Source organism: Cucurbita pepo, chromosome 3, assembly GCF_057944985.1.
Source record: "Cucurbita pepo subsp. pepo isolate OVF chromosome 3, ASM5794498v1, whole genome shotgun sequence".
NCBI classification, from domain to species: Eukaryota; Viridiplantae; Streptophyta; class Magnoliopsida; order Cucurbitales; family Cucurbitaceae; genus Cucurbita; species Cucurbita pepo.
In genome coordinates, this window is record NC_141800.1 from 4,297,533 (window position 1) to 4,321,692 (window position 24,160).

Below are 24,160 nucleotides of genomic sequence, written 5' to 3' on the forward strand. Positions count from 1 at the left end.
TTTTATGCTCAATTTTACATGTTAAACTCCTAAATTTATCTGAATAAGTTGCTTAAACAAACCCGTAACACTTGTTTTCTTCTTTCAAAATTTTCAAACGCCCTATTATAATCAAGGAAGTAACTCAAGGAATAAAAATACAAATTACTATTAAAATGGTGCAACCACAAACTAAAATTGTAATTTTTGTGATTGAAAAAATAATATTTACTAGGATTTTTTATTTTTACATGTCAATCGATATTTTTACATGTCAATGAATTTAATATAAATATAAGAGATAAATCAATATTTCTATTATATTGTAAACAATCAATTAATTTTGAATATAATATAAATAATAAAGATTTTAATTTATGAACAGAGTGTAAAATGTTTATTATTTTAAACTTTTTTTAATATTTTGAAAGTATTTTTCCATAAATATTCATCCATGGCGACGTCGCCGTACATATTTTTCCCAAAATTAATACCTCGACAAAATGGTGAAGAAGCAGAGGCTTAAACCTGGTGTGTAAGGGAGGGCAGAGGTTTTGATGGTGGGTTTATGAAATGGGAACCGAAGAAAGTTTTGAAAGCCTGCTGAGATGGGCGGCGGATCACGGAATTTCAGATTCTGTCGACAAACAGAGTTCACATTCTTGTTTGGGTCATTCTTTATGCGTCTGTTTCTTCCCTGATGCAGGCGGGTATGCTCTGATTTCTTGTTTTCGAGTTATATCACTCTTTTTCTTTCTTTAACTGTATGTATTCAATTTTGAGGGAAGTTTTGCTTCAGGAGAGGTTTGGGGGCTGTTCGTCATCTTACCAAAGGAGAATTAGTGCTAAAAGTTCCAAAATCTGTCTTGTTGACGACCCAAAGTTTGTCGTTGCAAGATGAGAAGCTCTCCACGGCTCTGAAGAGATACCCATCTCTTTCTTCCACTCAGGTTCTTCCTTCGCTAACATGGACTTTTCCTCTTCTTTATACATCACTTATGCATAATTAGCGCGAACTTTTGTGAGAAAAAGGTGCAAAATAAAAGTTTGAAACCCTACAAATACATGGTACATTAACCATATCAAGAGCTTAAAAAGGCCTTTTGATGTTAAGAATACGTATAGTTTAGTCTTGAACACAAATTGTTCCCAATCCTAGTACAGTTGGTAAGCTGCCTATTAGTATGTGCAACAGTTATACAAGAGTGTGATCATTATACTGTAGACAGTGATTCCTGTTGGTGTTTGTACAGAGGCTGATGAGAATCAACGAATTTCCCTATATATTTTTAGGATTAAGGTTGAGTATTCAAGATAAGACCTCCATCCTATCACAAATTTAACTGATGCAAACCTGACTCATAAGATTGAAAAACATCTAGAAGAGTTTCTAGAAGAATCAGCCATCTAAGCACAGGGGGAGTAATGGATGATCAAAGAATTTCCAAATTGGGAGTCCTACCTTCAATAATCAAGGATTTAAAGGAAATCCCCCAATGGCCCAAACAGTAACGTATCAGGAGCTAAGGGTAGAGAAACCTTACTTGAAGGAAGTCCAATAATCTTGAAACAGGTACCTTCGGAAAATATTTTAGGTGTGGGCAAACGTGATGAGGGGGAAACAACCATCTTGTTCAGTACAAAGAATCCTCAAAGATGCTCCGTGTCCGATCAGTGGATAGATTCGTAATGTTCTTATAGACGTTGGGAATTGAATATTGTAGCTTTATAAATACATTCTAACCTCACCCTATAGCCCATAGAAGCTGGGGTAGGAATTGAGAAGTGGAGAAACAGCTTTTCACACTCAATTGTGGAGAAGATTTTGTTTGAGTGTTGGTAATTACGCAAAGGCGAAAAGAGACCGGGAAAAAGTTAGAACCAAAAGAACTACATTTTCTTATGGAATTTCTAGCTTAATTTCTGGCTCTGCCTTATTGCACCTGGCCTACTATTAAATAAGTCCTAATGAGTCACAAATAAAGGACAAAAGGCCAAGGTTGAACCCTTGTGCAATCTCGGACCTGGATGAAACTTAGCGCAATTGCATGGATAGCACAAGCATAAACCAAATTACAATGAAATGTACGTTCCTAATCCCTCCGTTATTAGATTTGTTAGATGAAAGAGAAGGTGCCAAGGCCTTCTCAAGGTAGATTTGAAAATGGTCAAATAGATACCGTTTGATTCACTTTTGTTCTGGGTATAAATAGGTGATGGCTTTCATTACTAGTGAAGGCATATTTGATTGGATGGTGGTGCCATTTGAGCCATCAGATACCTGAAGCACCTTCATGTGCCTAATGAGCTAGGTTTTGACAAGTGATTTCATTTCAAAGAAAGAGAGACCTGGGAAGAAACTTTAAGAATTACAAGCATGCCTGTCCCTTGAAATGGAAATAGAGAAGGGGTGTTCTTCAAATTTCCTTTATACATGAATGGACATAGGTATATTTAAAAATGTTTTCAATTCCATTCTATGTTAATGTTTACTAGTTCTTACCTTAGTGCAACTGCGACAAAGATCTTTGGGATTTAACTTAATTTAATTCTCTTTTAAATTTAAAGTTGTTTATCTAAAATATTTTTGGTGTGTTTATCTGAGACATTACTCATTTTCCCTTATTAGAATGTTCTAAAGGTTTACTAATATTAATTCCCCCCCAAATTCAAATGCAGAAGTTGACCTTCTGTTTACTCTACGAGATTGGTAAAGGAAGCAGTTCTTGGTGGTTCCCTTACTTCAAGCATTTGCCCACAACTTACGAAACACTGGCAACTTTTGGAGAATTTGAAAAGCAAGCCCTGCAGGTTCAGTTTTCGTTTTGTGGCTTTTTTTATTTATTTATTTCTTAGGATTATATTCGTGTTCATGAATCATATTCAATAATGATTTTTTACATTTGTTTTCGACTTTTTTTTATAATGAAGAGTTAAAGTCTATTAACAGGTGGATTATGCTCTCTGGGAAGCAGAGAAGGCTGCTTCGAAGTCTCGTGCAGAGTGGAGAGGAGTTAAAGGACTAATGGAAGAATCTAATATTAAAAACCAACTCCAAACATTCAAGGCATGGCTCTGGGCCTCTGCAACTGTAAGCACACTGGATTCATGCTATAAGAATGTACTGCATCGTTAGATAAGACCTAGATTTATACAGAATAGTCAAACCCACCACATTTTCTTCTAAGATTTCAAGTTTTTTTTTTTTTTTTTTTTTTTTTTTTTTTTTTTTTTTTTTTTATCGTTCTTCATTTTTGTTTCGTGAAAATTTTAATGCATCATTTAAACGTGGTTTTGCTGGAGGTCTCGTGTGGGTAAATTATGCAAAACAACTGTCCAAGGTCAGTGCAAATATGCGTTTCTTATAGAAGAAAAAACCACCAAATGACACCCATTTGCTGCTTATATGTCCTTCCATTACCCATTACCAGCCTGTAAGTATCATTAAGAATCCTTTTCTATCTAATGGTGCCACCCTGCCTCTATTAGTTCACTCTTTTTCTTCCGACTTATGAAGCGGAAGCTTGCACAAAGGCTTTTGAATAAGCTCGAACAATAAGCATACTAGGACGTTCATTCAAGTACGAGTGAATTTAGTATTCACATCCCGTTTCCCATAGCTTTTTGTTGCCATAGAATAGAATTCATCCTCTTTTTTATGAATGCCAGTTGTTGAGAGCTTGTTTTGTAATTTTCTATTAGCCCTTCTTGTGGAGGTTTTAGTATTGTCCTGTCTTGTACATTATTCGATGACTCACTAAACATGAGAATGTTTTGGTCCTTTGTAAATTTTTTCAATCTTAATCTCAGTTTGTTCAACTTCTTTCTACGTTTAGTAGTTCAATACTAAAAATGTATGTTTCCTTTGAGAGATATCATCTAGGGCATTGTATGTACCATGGGATGAGGCCGGATGTTTATGTCCAGTTGGTGACCTGTTTAATTATGCTGCACCTGAGGCGGGGTCCTTTGATATTATCGATGTTTCATCCTTTTCCCAACATGCTTCTTTGAATGGAAACATAACTACTGATGGGTTACACAAAGACGAACAAGATACTCAGCGGGCTTTGACAGATGGTGGATTTGAGGAAAATGTTTCTGCATATTGCTTCTATGCCCGGGAAAGTTATAAAAGAGGAGAGCAGGTATTTTATATTTTTTGATGTCATTTAATATTTTGCACCCATATGCGAAGTGGAGTTGAAATCTTCCTATTGTTTGACGCAGGTTCTTTTAAGCTATGGTACATACTCAAACTTAGAGCTTCTTCAGTATTATGGGTTTCTTCTTCAGGAAAATCCAAATGACAGAGTCTTCATTCCTTTGGAACATGACATTTATAGTTCCAGTTCTTGGCCTAAGGAGTCTCTTTTTATTCACCAAAATGGAAACCCATCTTTTGCTCTACTTTCTGCTCTGCGATTATGGGCAACCCACCCGAACAAGCGTAGAGGTGTCGGGCATCTTGCTTATGCTGGGTCTCAACTCTCGGTCAAGAATGAAGTATTAGTCATGCAATGGTTATCAAAGAACTGCCATGCTGTTTTAAACAATCTGCCAACGTCGGTTGAAGAAGACAATCAGCTTTTGTGCAACATCTGCAAAATCCAGGATTTGCAGGTACCAAGAGAGCTTGGGAAGATGCCATCGACTGTCGGAGGCGAGTTTTGTGCTTTCTTGGAGACCAATGGCCTGGTGAATAGAGAGGAAACTGAGTTACAGTTAACTGGGAAAATTAAACGTTCTCTGGAGAGATGGAAACTGGCAGTGCAGTGGAGGATCTTGTACAAGAAGGCGTTGGTTGATTGCATAAGTTACTGCACCAGAACTACTTGTTCTCTATCTTCTTGATCTGGTTGGCTGTGATTACCAGGTTCTAACTCTCAAGACCTATCTCTTTTACATTCAAAGAAACTACTTGACTATATTTTATGAAAAGAAGTTATTAGATCACGACAAATGTTGTAACATTGTGTTATGATGAATGTTTAAATTGAGTGATTGGTGTCGAGATGAATGTTAACATTGAGTGATTTATGTCACCATGTTGAACTCTCTATAGATCTTATTAGCGGTCGATTCATGATTAGCGTTTTGACTCGTGGACCAGGTCAATAACAGTTACAAATCCTTTTCAGACTATCACAAAATAATACTACTAAATTTATTTAGTTTGGGTTCTTATACTGTGAAACATTTTATTTTTGTCTCCCTATGCTTTGATGTATATCATGGAAACCATTCATTTCCTATCCTCTTCTCACATGTCTGTCTCTTATCCTTTAGTTCCCCTCCTTGGACTCCTCTGGCGTCCTTTCAGTGGTCACCCATTGCCTCTACTTTTACCGCCAAGCTTCAACCCTTCTTGGACTCCTCTCTTAATGGCAACCCCTGTGGCAGCGGATCCACTAACAGCACAGAATCCCTCTCAATCTCAAGTATCGTACATAATAGATCAATTGTTGTCCCATTAGATGATCTACAAGTAGGTATATGGATGAATATGGTCATCACTTCAGCTCAAGTCCACCGCTCGTAGATATTGTCCAATTTGACCCGTTATATATTGTTGTCAGCTTCATGGTTTTAAAACGCGTCTTCTAGGGAGAGTTTCCACACCCTTGTAGGAGTGCTTCTTTCTCCTCTCCAACCAATGTGAGATCTCAAAATCACTCCCCTTGCGCTGGAACACCGTTCAGTGCCTGGTTTTGATATCATTTGTAACAGTTCAAACTCACTACAGTAGATATTGTCTACTTTAGCCTGTTACGTATCACTATCAGCCTCACGGTTTTAAAATGTTGTCTTCTAGGGAGAACTTTCTACACCCTTATAAAAAATGTTTCGTTTTCCTCTCTAACTAATATGGGATCTCACAACACTAATTGTAGCTATTGTAACTGCTCGGCTGCCATGTGCCTATGAGCCTAGCAAAAGCCCCTACTCAAGTCACCATAATTGAGCAGCAGCCCATGTGCCCCCATGAGATAAACAGATAACAATCTTCATCTCAACAGCATAAATATGAAATCTATATAAACAAGTGTAGTTTATTGATTGAAGGGAAAAAAAATGTCACATCTTGTCCAGATATATACAATTCTCTAACAAATAGAAACCCCCAAAGAAAATGGTGGATTGAATCAAAACCATCCTGACTTTGGCAGCCTATAGACTTTATCAATCAAACATTCCTAAAGAATTTATGAATGATGATCCAATTCCAAAGCTATACAATATAAACGTTGCAGCCTGTGATTCATGAACTGAGATTCTATGAGTTATTACCTTAACCAGAGGGAAGAGGAAAAGATCAAAGAATAATGGGACTCACTCAGAAAACCAAGAAAGCCAAAAAAAGGGATAGAATTCACCTCTCATCTTATGAACTTAGTGTTAGAGAATCCTGAAAAAACGAGCTCTTCTACAAGCATCATCAATGGAGCCTTCCTCAACCTCCTTCCTTCACAGCTTCTGATGAGATTCAATAAGCAAAGCATTAAGCATTACATGAATGGCAGCTTCATAAACAACCCCATCATAATGCATCCCATCAACACTACATCGAACCCCACAATTCCAACTCAAAGTTTCAATATCAATCAACAACAGAGGCCCACCAGACGACCGCAGAAGCTTGCTTCTGCGGAGAGCTTCATCATAAGCCACCCTCATTGTATCACTCATCTTCTTCCTCTTCTCCTCAGTGTTTAGCATCGAGTTAATCAGTGTCGGCATTCCAATCCAGAACAAATGTGGGGCTCTAATGGATACAGAGCCAGTCAAAGCCCCTTCAGCACCCACTTCTGGAGTCAATGGAATCAGTGAAACAACAGAATTTCTAAGTGATTCCAAAGAAAACCCAAACTCTGATGCATTAGTAAAATGAAGCATATGCCATAGCCCTGACCCCATGATTATAACATCAGGGTAGCTTCGATTTTGCTTGAATTCCACCATTAAATCAGTCAAATTAGAAGCATAAGGAGCCCAAATGAAATCCAGTTTCATCCCAGTTTCACTAACCAGAATTTGGTAATTACTATGCCGCTTGAACAGATCGCCTCTAATGGCTTCCATTCTTTGAGAATCCATCGTCAAATCCAGCAGTGATAAAGCCATCAATCTCGCCTGTGAATCACCGGCGACGACGACCCATGATCCATTAAGCAAATCGGAAGCATCCATCGGAGCCAATTTCTGAAAATCGCAGGCAACAACAGGAGAAGATCTCCCCCATTTCCACGATTTCTCATAATTAACAGAGTTATTACTCAACGGGTTAAATCCATCGCTCTGTTCGACCTCCCAGACGATTTCATGTAACTGAGAGACACACGAGACTCGGCTATCGAAAACGACGACAGAAGAAACAGTGGTAACGAAATCAGAAACGGAGGGAATGTAAGGCGTGAGATGAACACCGATTGCGAGAGTAATGAAAAGGGCTCCGCTGAAGAACAGCATCTTATTACGGCTTAAATGCCATCCGGCCATTCCCATCGGCACAAACAACACAACAAACGCAGCTAAAATACCCAATTGAACACCGCCAAACATAATAAACCTCAATTTTCAACTTCTCCACCTACAAAACAGCCCTCAGCCCTCGACAGAAGCAAATGATCCGATTTCAGAGGGTGCTTTCGAGACAGAATGGAGGTTTTGGATATGGGTATTTCTGGGTTTGTTGTGTTCATTAAGAATCTTTGATTTCTTTGTAAGGGAGATCCATAAAATAGGTCGAGAGACTGAGAGAGGTTGGTGGGGAAGGTTTTCGGCTTGAAAAACAAGAAACCTGTCAATTTGTGGAGGGGAAAAATGACGCACCGTCGGTTCAGATCCCAAGAGGGGTTCGTTAAGAATGTTCATCGGTGGCCGGTGGTCTCACCGGAAGCCGGTGGCGTTTTTAACATTTTAGGCTTTATCACGAAGGGAAGTTCAAAGAGAAAGTTTTGTTAGTTTGTTTACCCTTAACCGAACATTAATTATCGTTCCAAAACAGTCTGTTTTGGTCTCAAACTTACAACGGAAATGGTTGGAATTGTATACCATGCATTTTAAATTTTAATATGGTCTCTTGTAGGTTAATTGTCAAGATGATTATAGTTCAACGATAATTGATATATACTATCTCTTAGGACGATGAAGGCATCCTTTTCAAAGTTTTCTTGGGCATAGGCCTTCCAAAAGGTAACTAAGGCGTGCAATAGTTTTCTCGGGCCTAATGAAGGTTAGAACTTGAGTGTAAAAGTAGAAAGGAACTTGACTGCAAGACCCGGGCTTAATGAAGGTTAGTCCTTGAGTGTAAAAGTAGAAAGGAACTTGACTGCAAGATCCACCCATCAAGTAGGGATGGGGCCGGGATGGGCATGAGGAGAAATCTCTCCCCATTCTCTCTCCTATTCTCTATATTTACAACATATATTATTAGTATGTTGTATCTTTTTATGTTAAAACAAATATCGGGAGAGAGAGAACAAACCTTATAACTTCAATTAAGATAATAAACATTTTGTGTATTATAACTTCAATCTCATATATATTATTGTGTATTATATATTAATATGAACTCATAAACTCATCTTGGTTTTTAATGCCAACAAAGTTCATAAGAGAATCACATCGAAAAGAAGAGTTGCCAGACTGTGTCGATTAGAGACAAATTTGCATGATTTTGTTGGTATTAAAAAGAAAAAAAGGTACTAAGATGCCGCAGAGCTTCTGCTCTGAAAGAGTTGAGAAGGCAACCAAAGGTTTAGAAATCTTCTGCTCCATTGATTTCCTGCATATCAAATTTATCCAAAACATTCAACTCACTGTCCAAAGCACATAACCATGATCTTCTATAACAGATTTTAACTCCTTCTCTTTCTCGTACCTTGTTTTCAATTACCGTGTTATCGGGCACAGCTAATTTTGCCTCGGGTTTACCCGAGATACTCACTTTTCCCTGTAAAATAGCAGGACAAAGACATGTTCAAACTCCTGTAATGTCATTTCTTACAAGTCTCAAATCACTTAAGTATACAAACGTAAGCATGTGAAGAAAGAGAATGACGAGTAACGGATAGTTACGTGTCTGTGTGTGGAGCCTATAGGTTTTGATTTGGATAAATTATGTATGTTCGTTTTGACTGTTCGAGCTGCACGGTTGGTTCGAAAAACAACCGCCCCACAACTGAACCAACCAACTAGCATAACTAGCATTCCTAATTACAGGGTCATTATGTTATATGGTATCTGCTAATTGGATGATAACATCAGAAACCAGAAGACAGAAGCAGATTCATACCTTGAGAACGACACCAGCCCCGAACGAAACATCACCAGCCACTTTAAGGCTATCGAGTTCAATGATGCTCGGGATCGACTTGAATCGGCTCAGGAAGTTACCAACCTGTGAAATTATAAGAAAAAAGTAGAGTAACCAACATGTTCATATAAGATACCAAGTCTAAGAGAACAAATCCTGCCTTCTTGAATTCAGGCCCCAGTTCAATAGAAGGATTGGAAGCATCTTTTCTATCTTTGTTGCGAAGGACAGAGCCATCAACCAAAGTATAAAGATCAGACTGCAAAGAAAAGAAGACCATCAAATATTGGCTTGTTAAGAACATCAAACCAATAACAGTAGAGCCTGTGATGATGGATGAAAGAACTAACCTGGACAAGAAGCAAATCTGATGTTGCCTTGACGGGAAGAAAACGCGATCGTGGTACGTTAATACCGATGGCATGATCAAAGAACTATTTGGCAGAGAATAGACAAGTACAAGGCATTAATATCCATGTATACTAACATAGCACACACCAAATCAAGAGTAAGTGTATACCCTGATTGCTGCACCAGCTGCTGTTTCAAGCTGAAGAACCTTGATCCCATCAACTTCCTAAGAATGATGACAGTATATCAGTCCCTGACCGTGTAAAAGCACCGCTACAAATTCCAACTAACGTGGCTATTTGTAACCGCCCAAGTCCACCGCTAGCAGATATTGTCCTCGAGCTTTTCTTTTCGGACCTCTCAAGATTTTTAAAACGCGTCTGCTAAAGAGAGGTTTTCATACCCTTATAAAGAATGCTTCGTTCTCCTACCCAACCGACGTGGGATCTCACAATTCACCTCCCTTCGAAGCCATAAAAGAGCGGAAACCTCTCCCTAGCAGACGCGTTTTAAAAACTTTGAGGGGAAGCCCGAAAGGGAAAGCTCAAAGAGGACAATATGTGCTAGCGGTGGGCTTGGTCTATTACATTATTTCTATGGATATATTTATTAGATTAGCCGTTTGCATTGACCCGCATTACAAGAACAGAAACTACCTTGGGATTCGGAATAATCTCCATCTTAAGTGCATTGGCTTCCACAAGCCTTTTAATTGCTTGCAAGTTCACCCACCTGAATCATACATTACCAATAGTTTATTCGCAAGGCACTCTCAGTGATTGTTAAATGTGTATCAATCAAGAACTCTCCAGAAACATGGCTTACAAATTATTAGTGTTGAAAATTTTGAACTTCTCAATTGACTTGAATTCGTTTACCTATACCAAACAAAGAACAACAAAAGCATCTTCTATGATATGAAAAGCACAGCTAACTTCTTGAAAAACAAAGAGTTCTACCAGACATGAAGTAACATAGTCATCACTGATATGTACTTACGTGTTCATCAGGGACCTGAGCGATTTCGAGTAGCTGCACCATGACAAGAAAAGAATGTTACAAGACGAAAAATATTTATCGTCTGCAGACCAACTAACCAGGTGGTGGTATCATATTCTGTAACATTATACCTGAACCTTCCCTTCATAAGAAATAAGAGTACCACCCTTCACATCAGCCAAGGTTTTCGGTGTCACCTACACGTAATCGATAACGACAAATGTTAAAAGCACGAGAAACACTAAGAATAATAAACGAATACATTGGAATATCTTTTTCCACACATAAAATGGTTGAACTTGTTTTCATACCTCCATGCAGTACTCATTCTTGTTGTGAATCAAATGGTTTAAAATTTCTATGATGTCCAGAATCAAGGATAATGAAAGCCCAAGGAACAGATTTCATGTTTTGTTTAGTAAGCAACAAGAAGTAAACTAGAGGCTTAAACGAAACTAAGGCCTCCGAAAAATTAAATATGGATACGTAAGTCCACGACAGCACCTAAGTTGTCGGAGTTCGCAACAAAGACATATTCCTTACCCTGCATAAGCAAACATGGAAAGTAAAATACGAGGAGAAATAAATACAAGGATTCATCGAAGTAGACATGTTCAGCGGGATCGTGTGAAAAGACCTGAGATATCAGGGCATCAAGTTTGCCACTGTTTTTCAAGGATGGGAAAACATCACCATGCCCAGGAGGGTACCTTCACATGAACACAAATACAAAGATATGAAGTACGTAGGCACGTATTGGCACCTCAGAACGAAACAGAAGCGGTTCTAGGCAAACACATTATTAATTTTAATGTGAAAAGGCTCAAGGAGACAAAGTTGATCGAATTATTTCATGTACTAAACGAGTATCTATATCATACCATCCATCCTTGTCGGTGCGTCCTTTGCTAGGGAGTGGAAGATAGTCCTCAGAAACCAAACGTGGATATTGGCTCTGTTTATAATCCAATGTGGAAAAAGATAAACAATTCATTCCAAAGAATAAAAAGAAGACGTGAAAAAAGCTAACCCATCTCATCTTGAACTCACCTGGTTGAAAGTATGGATCTCCACATTTGAACCTTTGTATTTTTCAATGATCTGATATAAAGAAGAGTTAGTATAAAGCGCAAGATACTGAGGAAAACATGGGAAATAAGCATATACCGATCTAAATACCTTTTGAGTATCTTCATGAGTGTTAAATGAGTTCATAAGAAGTAAGGGAACGTTGCACCCATATTTGGAATTGAGATTCTACCAAAAGTGACATGGATGATTCTCAAAATCGAGTATAAGAACCAACATAAATAAGAATGGAACGTAAACGAAATCGTTTATGAGAGAATAGGGTGAGTAAAACCTCAATTTGGATAACAATCAAGTCGAGAAATGTCAAGCCATTCCGGACTTCAATGACTGACCTGCAGCACAGAAGATTTTGACACTCACCAACGATTCGAGGCTAAATCAGAAGATGTTAATACACGAGACTAAATTGAAACGTTTTAAACAATAGGGACTAAGATTGAAAAGCACTCAACATCAGGACTAAAACATATATTTAGTCTGAGTAATGCAGTTTTGGTGGCACAGATTCAAGGCCTATGAGTTGAACTACTTGTGTATAAAGTTCTTGCAAACGTTCTGGCAGACGACCTTGAGAAAGTCCTAAAGGGCACGAGTTTCGAAGCTCAAGCAACCTATGTTATGGAGACGAAAATAATTGATCCTATGCTCATTGAAACTCAAGTTTTAGTCCTTCAGCATGATTTGGTAGCAAAAACGATAAAATGAATCAAATGCATGATAAGAACTTCAGCACCTCAGAAGATAATATGAGAAAAGAAAAATGAAAGAAAATGGGTCGAAAGGGGCATACTTGGGACCGGTGCAGCCCATCGTCGTCCCCAAACCTCCATTAAGCTTCAACACGACAAGCTTGTCCAATAGTTTCTTGGTTTCAGCAGGATCTACGTTAACAAAGATCTATGAGCTTTCAATAAGAAAATATCATGAATAGAAAATGTAGACAAAATTAAGGAGAGGATACCATTAGGTAGAGGTGCCAAGGAATCATAAGGAACCACTACTTCGTCTGTTGGTGTCTGGATCTTGCTCCATTCAACATGCTGTGCTTCCCCACTTCAACCAGAAATTCAGAAAATCAAAAAGAACAGATTAGATTTCATTTCTAACAGTCCAAGCATACCGCTAGCAGATATCGTCCTCTTTGGGCGTTCCCTTTCAGGCTTCCCCTCAAGGTTTTTAAAACGTGTCTGCTAGGGAGAGGTTTCCACATCCTTATAAAGGGTGTTTCATTCTCCTTCCCAACCGATGTGGGATCTCACAATCCACCCCCTTCGGGGCCCAGTGTTCTTACTGGCACATCGCCTCATGTCCACCCCCCTTCGGGACTCAACCTCCTCGCTGGCACATCGCCCGATGTCTGGCTCTGATACCATTTGTAATCAGTCCAAGCACACTACTAGCAGATATTTCTTCATTGAGCTTTCCCTTTCGGGCTTCCCTTCAAGGTTTTGAAAACTCATCTGCTAGAAAGAGGTTTCCACACGGAGTTTCGTTCTCCTCCCCAACCAACGTAGAATCTCACATCATTTGTTTCAGCAAAAAGTACCACGCTTATGATGAAATCCATTAATCAATTCCTTTTTGGTTCCGGATTGAGGTTCAGCAAATTTCAACATGAAAACTCTTTTGATTCAAATGAGGGGAAGAACATCCCTCTAGAAAGTGATATCAATAACTAAACATGTTGTAACAAAAAAGTAATATCAACAAACAAAAGCGCCATTCTCAAATGATATCAATCATGAATTTGAAAGCTCCACTAGAGACAATTAGGCCTTCTTAGGTTCAAAAGAACAACTACATTCACTCCCATTGCAAGGAACAACAATACACATTAGAAATTACCTGAGATAGCGAGAGACAAGGTTGACAAATCCAGATTTCTCATTCTCACTGCCAAAACCAATAGAGAATCAGATCTCATAACCCATTGCAGCACAAAATCAAACAAAACAGATATCACAACCCACAACCCATTTATCAAACAGATCCCATAGATCCAAATCACACCAAATAAAAAAATGCCACAAATACACAAATACAAATGGGTTTACATCCACATTTCCATACCTTATCTGGGTAAGCCCAGAAACAGCAGCTTGAAGCCTAGAGAGCTTCTCGCTATCAGCAGGACTAAGAGTAGCAGCAGAGGCCATAGTGCAACAAAATCAAACTCCCAAGAAAACAAAGAATGCAGAGCGAGAGAAATGAGATAAAGAAGACAACCCAATTGAGAAAACAGGGAATTTATATGAAAAACAGGAAGAATCCTTCTCTAGGAGCACAGATTGCGAAGCAAAACGTGGTGGGAAATGGGCGGTTAGAAGAATTGGGGAGTGAGTGGCGAGTGAAGGGGTTGGAAACGAGCGTTTTTGAGAAATTGAAGACAAGTGTACAAAAGGGGTTAGTCTGATTTGAATTCCAATATTGGGTCCGATTTATTATTTAATAACAGTTGTTTGAATCAAAAATTGTAATCCAAATAATTAGGTTGGATATAAAAAAATGACTCAGCCCAACTCAATCAAATTTTATGTACGATGTTACTCAAACGTTTAAACTCTTAGTCCGACTTATAGTTCTATCGCCAAATTGATAGTTTTTTTTTTTTTCTTTCCTTTTGTCATGTACGATATATTTTTGTATTGGTAATTTTGAATTTGTCATGAACTTAAAGATGGGCTCTCAGGATTATAGCTATACATCTAGTAACACCACCAAACATATCTTTATGTCGTTAGCTTAACAAATCCGACTATAGAAAAAATTGAATATATTTAAATCGTTTATATGTGTGTAAGAACAATTAATTACCTCAAATACAGTACCTCTAATAAACCGTAATAAAAAACTAAATATCATATAAGATAATGTCAAGTTCATCAGGTAAGGATGGTTATAAAAATGTTTTTTTAATTAAAGAAAATATTAAAGGATATAATTTGTATATGGAAAATAATAACGGTCAATTTCTAAATTTATTAAAATTTTGATTTAACTTATGAATTGATATACACGAGGATTCTTAATTAAATGTGAATTAACTAATTTCCAAACAAAGGTTAGGGAATTTATTAATTTTTAATCAAAGACGAAGATAAAAGAAGCAATAACTTTGTGCATGATATTTACCGCTAACTTTAAGAACATGATCTAAATAAGACGTAGATTCTCATGAAGACTTGAAGTTGAAGTTGTAGTTGAATCATAACATCAATATGTACGCGTGCAGGGCCATGTGTAGAGAAGTACTACACATTCAATCTTACCCGGCTTGAAAAGCAGAGTTTAAAGTCATACCATGATGTTTTTATGAAACGATAGATCGCACCAATGATTACTTGTGTTTGTATTCCACGACTCTAACCAACAGTGAGAATATTTATTAAGTATTTTTAAATACTAAAGACGTAATTGTGAAAGGTATAGATCCGAAATTAGGGTAGCGACATTTATGTTTAAATTGTAGCTCTTATATTAGATCAAGGCGTTTTTTTTATTTATTTATTTTAATTAATGTTACCTATTTTTCTATTATGTTATTGATAACAATATTGTTTTAAATAAATTTATGAAATAGTTTCACCAACCTTTTCAAACATAATACGATATCATAAATTTAAACGTGGTATATACTTTTCTCTTCATGGCTAAAAGACAGAGCCCCCACAGATTTCAATGCAATTTTGTGACCGACGTTTAATGGTCAAATTGTATAGAAAATGACTGGAAGCGATGGTTTTGTAGGCGAGGGGAAAAGAGGCTCACTCGTGATGCTAACTAAAGTCATGAAATTCAAAACTTTCGATTACCGTTTATCATAGGTATCATATTTAATTTTTTATTTTCTTTGTAATTTATTTGATTCTGTGAATGATTATAAACAGACAACTTTTATCTCCGATTTTCGCAAATATTCTCAGATGTAACAAATTTTTATTGGAACCTTTTTAAAAAGAGAGTGATGTATTTTAACTCATTGAATTATGTTCAAGTTCACTATAACAAACATTTATTATCATCTCTCATATTTATTTTCATATTTTCTAATTATGAAAATATCAAGCTCGACCGACTTACCCATATTCATTCTAAAAATGCCCCTAAACTTTCAAAACTTTTAATAATATCTTAAAAATTTTAATAAATCTTCAAACGTAACCTTAAACTTTAAAAAGTTTCATTAATATCCTTCCAATTAATTTTTTTTTAAAAAAAATATCCTTAATTAATATCCTTCGCTCTATAAACAAAAGTTCAAATCTTATTATTGTTTATATATGAACAAAAATTGTTTATTATCGTCTCATAAATTATCTCCAAAATTTTTAATATAATAAAAAATTTTAATAATATTTGAACTCTTATCAAAATTAAATTTTTTTTTTAAATTTTCATAAAAATTTATAAATATTTTTGAGACCGCGTTAAATTATTATATTATCAACTAAATTGTTATAAATTAAAATTAAATTATTTTTTAAATTTTCATAAAAAATTTATAAATATTTTTGAGACGGCGTTAAATTATTATATTACCAACTAAATTGTTATAAATTAAAATTTATGGATTAAATTGTTATCAAAGGAAAGTTAATTGTAATTTTCTTTAAAATATATATATATATATATATATATATATATATATATATATATATTATAGAGTGGAAAAGGAAAATTTGGAGCGTGTTGGTCCATTGGTGAAAGGAAGAGAAGAAGAAGAAGAGTGAGTTTGGACGGCACAGTCTTCTTCATTCCTCCAAAGCTTTCCCCTTCCCTCCTTCCATGGCGTCGCGCCTCTTTCTCCTCCTTCTCCTCACTATTTCCCTCTCAATCTCCTCCGATGCCCGCCCTTGCAAGTCCCTCTTCGTTTCCTTTTCCCTTCTCCGCCACCGAACCCTCGATTCCCGCCATCATCCCTTCTCCGAGATGGCCCTAATCGTCGACATCACCGAGTTCAAATCATCCTCCCTCTCCCTTCCCGACGATATCCTCCTCCTCGATCTCCCTCGTTCTAGGCCCCCCTCGCTTCATCAACACTTCCCTTATGACTTCACCTCTCTCCGTGATCGCACCAAGGATATTCTCACCGTTGTTGTTGCTCTGCTCTTCGGCGTCGGCTGTGGCGCTCTCACTGCTGCTACTATGTATTTGGCGTACTCATTGTGCGCTGGTCGATTTGGGAATCGTTCTTCTGTGTATGACGATTCTGAGGAGGAAGATGACTTTAGTGATGATAACAAGGAGAACATTAAGAAGATGGGTTACATCAAGATCACCGACGACTCTGCTCCTGTTAAATCAGTGGTATGATCATTTATAGATATGTTTCCCTAACCTTGGCATGTTTGATCTCGTAATAAGAATTATACTTGATGCCCAATTCTGGATTGTAATTGTCTTATTTTCGAATGAATCTCTGCAGTATTATGTGAAAACTATGTGGTTAGTTATCATTTTATTTCAAATATGTGTTTGTAATCGTTTTGCTTCGTTTTGGATTTCAATCAGTTAGATTATGTTCATTGTTCCATTTTCCATGGTTGAGAATTCTTGCTCTGTTTCACTCATTCCTTCGTGACTGCTTAGTTTTTAAAATTTGGCAATTGTTTGCTTCATGTTGAACAAAGTCACTGTTAGATTTAGATGTACTGATCGAAGGAGCCATCTCTATGCTATGATGCTCTTGAAGTTATGTATGGTTCAAATGATGGTAGCTACCTATTAAGATTTTTACATATTTATTGTAGAGTTTGATGGTTGTCAGATAGGAAGAATCGTTTTTTTTTGGAAATTGGATGTAGTACAGAATGAAAACTTCATTCTTGATTCTACGCAAGCAATTTAAATAGGGATTATGAACAGGCCCTTATCTTAGCTTTACATGTTCGGTTGATTGTTCTAAAGTTAAAATCGTTTCGTTAAGTCAAATTGAAAGGCCGATTTTGTCAGTGAAAGAATGGAAAGGGGGATTAGACCAACCCTAGAACTTTGAGGCTACTTAAAAGCCAAAACAAGAGCAAAATATCGGCACTGCGGTCCAAGCTTAGTGTCGATATTTAGTATATTGAAGGTTGCACGAAAGTGATTATTATCAAGCAAGATCATATCCAAGCTTAGTGCTTTAGCTGAAACACCCGTTATTCCCAGTGTGTGTCGTGCAAACGAGACTCGTAAAAAGCTATGACGACATCTCTTAGCCTCCGTTTCTTTAAGGCCCTTATGGTTTACCCTTTCTCTCCATATCTACATTGGTCCTTCAGCTTATAGAAGCCTAAATAAGGAGTAACCCGAGTTTTGCAGTTAGTTCCAAAGTGTTTGCAGCCTATATCTTCAACTGGTGAAGAACATATTTTAGTGTTACCATTTTACCTCCCATACCTTATAATCTGGTTCTCTCAAGTGGGACAAGAACTTTTTCCTGATATGAGCCTTCTCACCAGTTGCTAATTCCACTGAAACTCAGAAACTAAAAGAATATGAGAAAGGGAAGATGCAAAATTAGCCAGAACAAAAGAAAAACGAAGAAAATACTAGATGGGTCGACCGAAAATTCGGATTTACATGTTGACTACTTGCCCTCCAATAACGGTTAATATTGTTCTTCAAATAAACGGATGCCATAAGACGAAGATCGAAACCTGGTGCAGTGATCATCTCCAAGAGACATGAGTGAAACCCATATCAACTATTAGTGTCATATAGCGCCAACTCTGCCTGTTTACGAACACCCTCATTGCCACTCATTGAGTTCATTAATTATGTATCTGATTATGGGGTTGATCATGGAGTCTTTTGAGAAAATCAAAAGCAAACTCAGGAGAGATTATGATAATATCATATCTACTTAAAGTGGATAATATCATAGCTACTTAAAGTGGTAATTTCTAATAATGACATTTTCATTTTCAAATTAAATGTGAACATTGACCTGATGCTCCAAAAAGCTCCCAAGAACATGTCCTAATTCTCGGATGAACTTTTCTAATTCCGGCTTGTAATGCTCCCTCCCTGTTCTATTTTTTATTTTTATTTTTTATTTTGTGTTTGTTAAATATATAAATCTTTAGTTTGGTGTCTAACAAACTTCTAAAAAAATCAATTTTTTTCACCAAATATCTCGATTATTTAGAAAAAACGAAGGACGTGTTGTGTTTATCTTAAGCAATTTGCTTATAGTACTAATAATCAATGCAATAATTAAATTTCATTAATAATCAATGCAATAATTAAATTTCATTAATAATCAATGCAATAATTAAATTTCATTTAGTTCCAAACTAACTAAAACAAAATGGTTAAATATTACTAAATCATAAAAAATATCTTACTTTGTATCATTAATATCGTTAGATTTTAAAAAAATGATGACTTAAAAAGATCCCATGGTATGACCCCAACTCGTAAACATATAGGATTTTGTGTAATAATTTTTGATATTTAGCAACCGGCTGTAAAAAAATAATCACAGAAATCCTATACCAATTCTTATTAAGAATATTTAGTGTTGAATTATAGTTTAACATAAGGATATTTAGCCTTCCATTATCGTTTATCATAAGAAACATATTTGTTTTATTAGAAGTAAATATCTGGTATTCTCTATTTGATTCTATAAATGATTAGAGAATATCACCACAATTTAAGTGATTTTGCAAATATTCTTGCAAATATTCTATTCTCAATACTCATACTAACTAGTCGCTGTTTCGAATAGATCATATTCTTCACCAGCACTGCCAGACAATGAAGCAGCCAATGAAGAAAAATGGTTGTAAATGCTGCTTTTATATCAAATGGCAGAATACAAATATGGTTTTAAGAGAATCAGGAGGCTCCACGAGGTACCCCAGAAAGAGGTTGGGCAATAGCTAAAGGGTTAACTTGGTATGAAAATGCAAGCTGCCACAGGTCTACCACTGCTTTCTTTAAGGACAAACCTTGTTTCTGAGCCATCCTGAGATTACAAAAACAACACATTCAACATAATTATCAATAAAATATTGCCCAGAAACGATAACTTTTTTAAATGCTTAAAACAGTATTTTAAAATGAAAAGAAAATGCTTTTGAGCACTAAGAAAGTTGAGATAACACAAACGATTTTGAAAATTCTAAAAATACCAAATACTAGTGAAGGCAATTATCAAGGAACTAACAAGGATATAAATATTAGAAAGAGAGAAGGATCAGTAATATGCTCTTCATTTGACAATAAACATACCTCTTCAAAGTGGTTAGTTTCCTTCGCAGTAGATAATAGATTAGCACAAACAAACAGCTAAGCAGAACCCTTCTGGTGGATATGATCAGCCGAGTACTTCCAAACTTCAAAGTGATTGTACGGAACGGCCAAAACCATGGTTTTGTAAGCTTATGTAGCTTTAGAACCGTTTCTCTGTTAGCACTCCCTCCATCTTGATGATATCCAGGATCTAAGGCTGTTTTTGAAGCTCTCGACTCTTGAGGATCTTCCGAAGAAGATAAATGTGCTTTATGGTCATCTTTATGCAAAGAAGATGGGGACGATTGAGACAAGCTGGCAGCTTTAAGACACTGCTGGTAGTCTAGCCTCCTCAAAAGTACCTAGCCATAGAGTTGAAGGAAAAACAAATAAGGAAATGGAAATTGAAGGTAACAGAAAGTGAATGTGAGGGAGATGCTCCTCTCTACTTTGACGGAGAAATTTTTTTAAAATTCAAGACTAAAAAAGGAATCCAATGAGGATATTCAGGCAATACTAGGTTTAGGTGCAAATAAAACTAAGCCACATATATAGAAATTTACAAACATCATTTCTCCAAATCATAAATTTTCTCCAAGGTTTTTTTCTTCAGATCCTTGTGATGAACATTGATGTAAAAGAGTACTGAGAAAGATGGTAATAATAGGATTGAATATTTCATCCGTCCGAATTCCTTGTTGAAATTCTTGGAGATGCATAAACAAAGATGAAAAATGTAGTGAACTGATGAACATTGAGAAAATAGTAGAGGCATTATGAAGTTGTATAAGCAGGAGATCGAAACCAAAAAAAAAAAAAAAGATCCAATACCACGCTGGACACCCTCAAAAAAGGAAAAGAGTTGGAACAATCGAGAAGAAAAATAAATGAAATGAAGAATAAGCACAAGAACATGGCTCGGGCATATTTCATGTTCAATTCATCTTAAACCAAGCATATATATTTACCTGACGCTTTTCCTCAGGTAAAGCAGCTTTCTCAACCCAAGAAACAGCAAGATCCACGTCCTTCAAACCTATCTCCATGACCGTCTGGAGGTAAACTTCAACAACTTGAAGATATTCATCGACAGTCAACTGAGCATGATCATCATAATGCTCTCTGTCATCAATATTTCTTGAGCCAGCAAGAACATATATTTCTTCATTCAATAAACTCCACTTGCTAAGGAACTCTTCTAGAAAACATCGCATATCAGAAAGACCTTCCGAGATCTGAAGACACGCCCTAAGAAATTGACCATGGTAAAATTAACAATTAAAACATGCTCACAGCAATATGACTCACCCACGCTTAACATCAGGAAGGTCGTAGTATTAATTTGTAGATAGAATGCCACCAAGTTATGATCTATAGCCACAAAGGTATCTGAGTTCACACCTTGGCCAACCATTGGGCTAACACATTATGCCTTAGCTATATTGAGATTATTTCATCAATTTACAGACATTGCAATTAAGGAGAACCAACCAAGATCATTTTGCTTTCCCATGATAGTTGAATACATGCTCGCATGATCAATCAAGGGACAGGACAATCAAATGTATTGCAAGACTAGTGACATTATATGTTCGGTCCACTAGGTTCTCTATTTTCCTCTCTAGGCAGCGGTTATAAAATCTCTTTTTGTAATTCTACATTAGGTCGTCTTATTGTTCTTGACGGGAGTTCCTTCCTTGAATGGAACTTCGGTTTTGTGGGCTTTTATGGGCTGCTCTTGTATTTTTGCATCAATAGAAGTTAAGTTCTTTGTCAAAATAAAAACAATAGTAAAAGACCAGTGACGTATGTTCAGTAGATGAGATTACCCAGTTAAAAGAACATTAACAGGGATGGCTGCAACGGAGGCAAATGATACTTTGAGCTCGTCCACCATGTGTGATGTCCTGCAAGTACACGAGCGAACTGAATTAACTGGTTTAATATACAATAAACAATATGAACTGTCTTTCCATATTTACACCAAATATTAAGAAACGACATTCTGCAAAGTATATCTTAAAAACCGAGTAATAAAATTAACAATGTATAAGCCAAAATTACTATCACAACAAACATTATAGTTCATAACTATCACTGTAGGGTTTGACTCAATACGCAGCCCTTTAAAGCTCAATGTTCATTTGGTATTGTAGAACAAGCATATCATGACATAGGGTTCAATATACATCTAAATAAAATCTACAAAAGTAGTTGTAATAAACATTACCTTCCAAGTTCCTTCAAAGATTGAACTAAAACCATACCAGCTGCTTCCAACAAATCATTTTCACAGCCATTTTTCTCTTGAGAAATACGCTTTAAAACGGATGAAGCTAGCCCTAATGCTTCCTCATACATGGAGCACACAAGATAGCTGCAAAATCCATTAACGAATTACATACAGGGTCAGCTCATGCTTCCAACTCCTAACACAAGGAATCAATCAAACTGATACACAACCACGTTCTTGATACACAAACGAAGAAAATTCAGGAAAACAGATATGATACCTCTCCGAGCGCTCGATGTCTTCCCAAATTGCTTCTCCGTCATCCATGATCGGTACCATCGGTTCCAAAGATTAAGAAACAGGATATGATGAAATTGCAATTGATCAAGATTACCTCGCGGCGACAAAAATTGAATCGATTGGTGGACTAGAGAAATTAAAGATAGAGAAGAGCAAGAACTGCCCTCCGAGCGTGTAACTTTGTTAAATATAGATCTTAAATTTTAATAAATATAATGTTAAATATAAAAATGAAAATAAATAAATAAATAAATATATATATATATATATAACAACATAATTGTTGCAAATTAAAAAAGAAAAATCATTTTTATATTAATTATTATCTCATGGTTGAGTCATTGTACAAGACCAATTAAATTGTGCCACGTAATAGTTTGAATTAAGCCCAAATTCTAAACCAAACTCAAAATAAACCCAAATCCACTTAAAAGAATATTGGGCTACACCAAATAAGCCCAAATTTGAAAAAGGTAATTTAGCCCAAATCCTACAGAAGCCCAAGCCCAATAAATTTTTAATATTAAAAAAAAATTAATTAAAAAATTATCATAAAAATCTGACATGTCAGCCTAATCTAGCCACTTAGTTACTACACATCACCGTTTTAAGAGTCAAAAGCTCTCGACTTAATCTAATCCCTTACTTACATGAGCGGATGCATACATATAATCGAGTCTAAAGAGAACGAAAGTGATGTACTTCTAACCCTTTTAAAGAACAGAAAATAGAGCTCGAGAATAGTTAAAGATATAGGCCTCACTAGTCATGATAGTCACAATTAAATTGTACGTGTCTGTGTTTCTCGACTCTAATAATGAGTCATTTACTGAATATTTTTTAGGGTTTATGTTTCTACGGTAAGGATAAAAGAAATCTGGATGGATGCAATGACTGTTGTGAAGATCGTGAAATAATTCAGTCATAATTAGTTTTTACATTTAATTTTGATAATAAAAAATTTATCGAAAAACTAAAAAAAAAAAAAAAAAATCATTTGGTTATTTTCTCTTTGAATGTTTAAAAAAGTTTTTGTAATATGCACTTCAAAACCGAAAATAAAAGTAAGAGACGGGAATGAAGAAGTATTTATGTCTGGCCCCACGTGCACCTATTTAGTCAAAGATAATCGGAAAAACAACTCTCTTTTTTGTCTTAAAATGGATTAGCTTAAACTTCACGGCTATCGTTTTCAAGATTTCCTTTTAATTTATTTAATTAAATTTGACAATTTTTCGAATGATATTACATAAATTTGTTATAATAAGATTTGAACCTTGGGTTTTAGGGAGGTAGGTTATGTTATAACCTAGTGGACTCTGATCGTGTTAGTATGTCTTCACCGTCAATATACTTAAAAAGTAGGTAAGAAGTATAAATTTTCAATTTTACGGGAATAAGTAATTAATGACTTAACGGGATATTTCTACCTCTTAACTAATTGATGTCAAATTAACTAAATAATATAAACTTTATCTATATGAAATGTGCACATCATTTATAAATATACAAGTGTCACTAATTTTATGATTTAGACAAATTTACTTTATTGTTGAATTTAGTATAAGGTCAACTAATTAATTTAATAATGAGAAAGTTTTATGAAATTAATGTAAGATTAGGAAGGAATTGACTTGGTTAAACAATATCATAATTGATTTTCC

At 36.0% G+C, this 24,160-nt stretch overlaps 5 protein-coding genes across 5 annotated transcripts; 2 read left to right on the forward strand and 3 right to left on the reverse strand.

Annotated features, from left to right (window-relative positions):
* Nucleotides 1–451: 451 nt before the first annotated feature.
* SDG40 (SET domain group 40) lies at nucleotides 452–5,153 on the forward strand. Its single transcript, XM_023672547.2, has 6 exons — nucleotides 452–689; nucleotides 779–929; nucleotides 2,659–2,790; nucleotides 2,930–3,070; nucleotides 3,852–4,127; nucleotides 4,210–5,153. The coding sequence occupies exons 1-6, from the start codon at nucleotides 553–555 to the stop codon at nucleotides 4,831–4,833; spliced, it is 1,461 nt and encodes a 486-aa protein (XP_023528315.2). The 5' UTR covers nucleotides 452–552; the 3' UTR covers nucleotides 4,834–5,153.
* An 865-nt stretch (nucleotides 5,154–6,018) lies between these two features.
* LOC111789881 (protein ALTERED XYLOGLUCAN 9) lies at nucleotides 6,019–7,851 on the reverse strand. Its single transcript, XM_023670599.2, has one exon. The coding sequence runs from the start codon at nucleotides 7,540–7,542 to the stop codon at nucleotides 6,448–6,450; it is 1,095 nt and encodes a 364-aa protein (XP_023526367.2). The 5' UTR covers nucleotides 7,543–7,851; the 3' UTR covers nucleotides 6,019–6,447.
* Nucleotides 7,852–8,486: 635 nt separating this feature from the next.
* On the reverse strand, nucleotides 8,487–14,133 carry LOC111789895 (UTP--glucose-1-phosphate uridylyltransferase). The gene is made up of 21 exons (XM_023670613.2): nucleotides 13,811–14,133; nucleotides 13,586–13,633; nucleotides 12,702–12,793; nucleotides 12,531–12,621; nucleotides 12,012–12,072; nucleotides 11,828–11,905; nucleotides 11,699–11,749; nucleotides 11,530–11,603; nucleotides 11,286–11,358; nucleotides 11,135–11,192; nucleotides 10,960–11,006; nucleotides 10,780–10,845; nucleotides 10,649–10,681; nucleotides 10,475–10,527; nucleotides 10,306–10,381; nucleotides 9,819–9,875; nucleotides 9,649–9,732; nucleotides 9,459–9,557; nucleotides 9,278–9,382; nucleotides 8,864–8,935; nucleotides 8,487–8,767 (listed from the first exon to the last, which is right to left on the reverse strand). The coding sequence occupies exons 1-21, from the start codon at nucleotides 13,894–13,896 to the stop codon at nucleotides 8,741–8,743; spliced, it is 1,431 nt and encodes a 476-aa protein (XP_023526381.2). The 5' UTR covers nucleotides 13,897–14,133; the 3' UTR covers nucleotides 8,487–8,740.
* A 2,277-nt stretch (nucleotides 14,134–16,410) lies between these two features.
* Nucleotides 16,411–17,221, forward strand: LOC111791795 (uncharacterized). Its single transcript, XM_023673276.2, has one exon. It carries the CDS (start codon nucleotides 16,526–16,528, stop codon nucleotides 17,051–17,053), a length of 528 nt encoding a protein of 175 aa, XP_023529044.2. The 5' UTR covers nucleotides 16,411–16,525; the 3' UTR covers nucleotides 17,054–17,221.
* Nucleotides 17,222–19,381: 2,160 nt separating this feature from the next.
* Nucleotides 19,382–22,687, reverse strand: LOC111789780 (protein APEM9). Its single transcript, XM_023670467.2, has 6 exons — nucleotides 22,477–22,687; nucleotides 22,194–22,340; nucleotides 21,793–21,870; nucleotides 20,932–21,211; nucleotides 19,964–20,325; nucleotides 19,382–19,697 (listed from the first exon to the last, which is right to left on the reverse strand). The coding sequence occupies exons 1-6, from the start codon at nucleotides 22,533–22,535 to the stop codon at nucleotides 19,568–19,570; spliced, it is 1,056 nt and encodes a 351-aa protein (XP_023526235.2). The 5' UTR covers nucleotides 22,536–22,687; the 3' UTR covers nucleotides 19,382–19,567.
* Nucleotides 22,688–24,160: the final 1,473 nt, after the last annotated feature.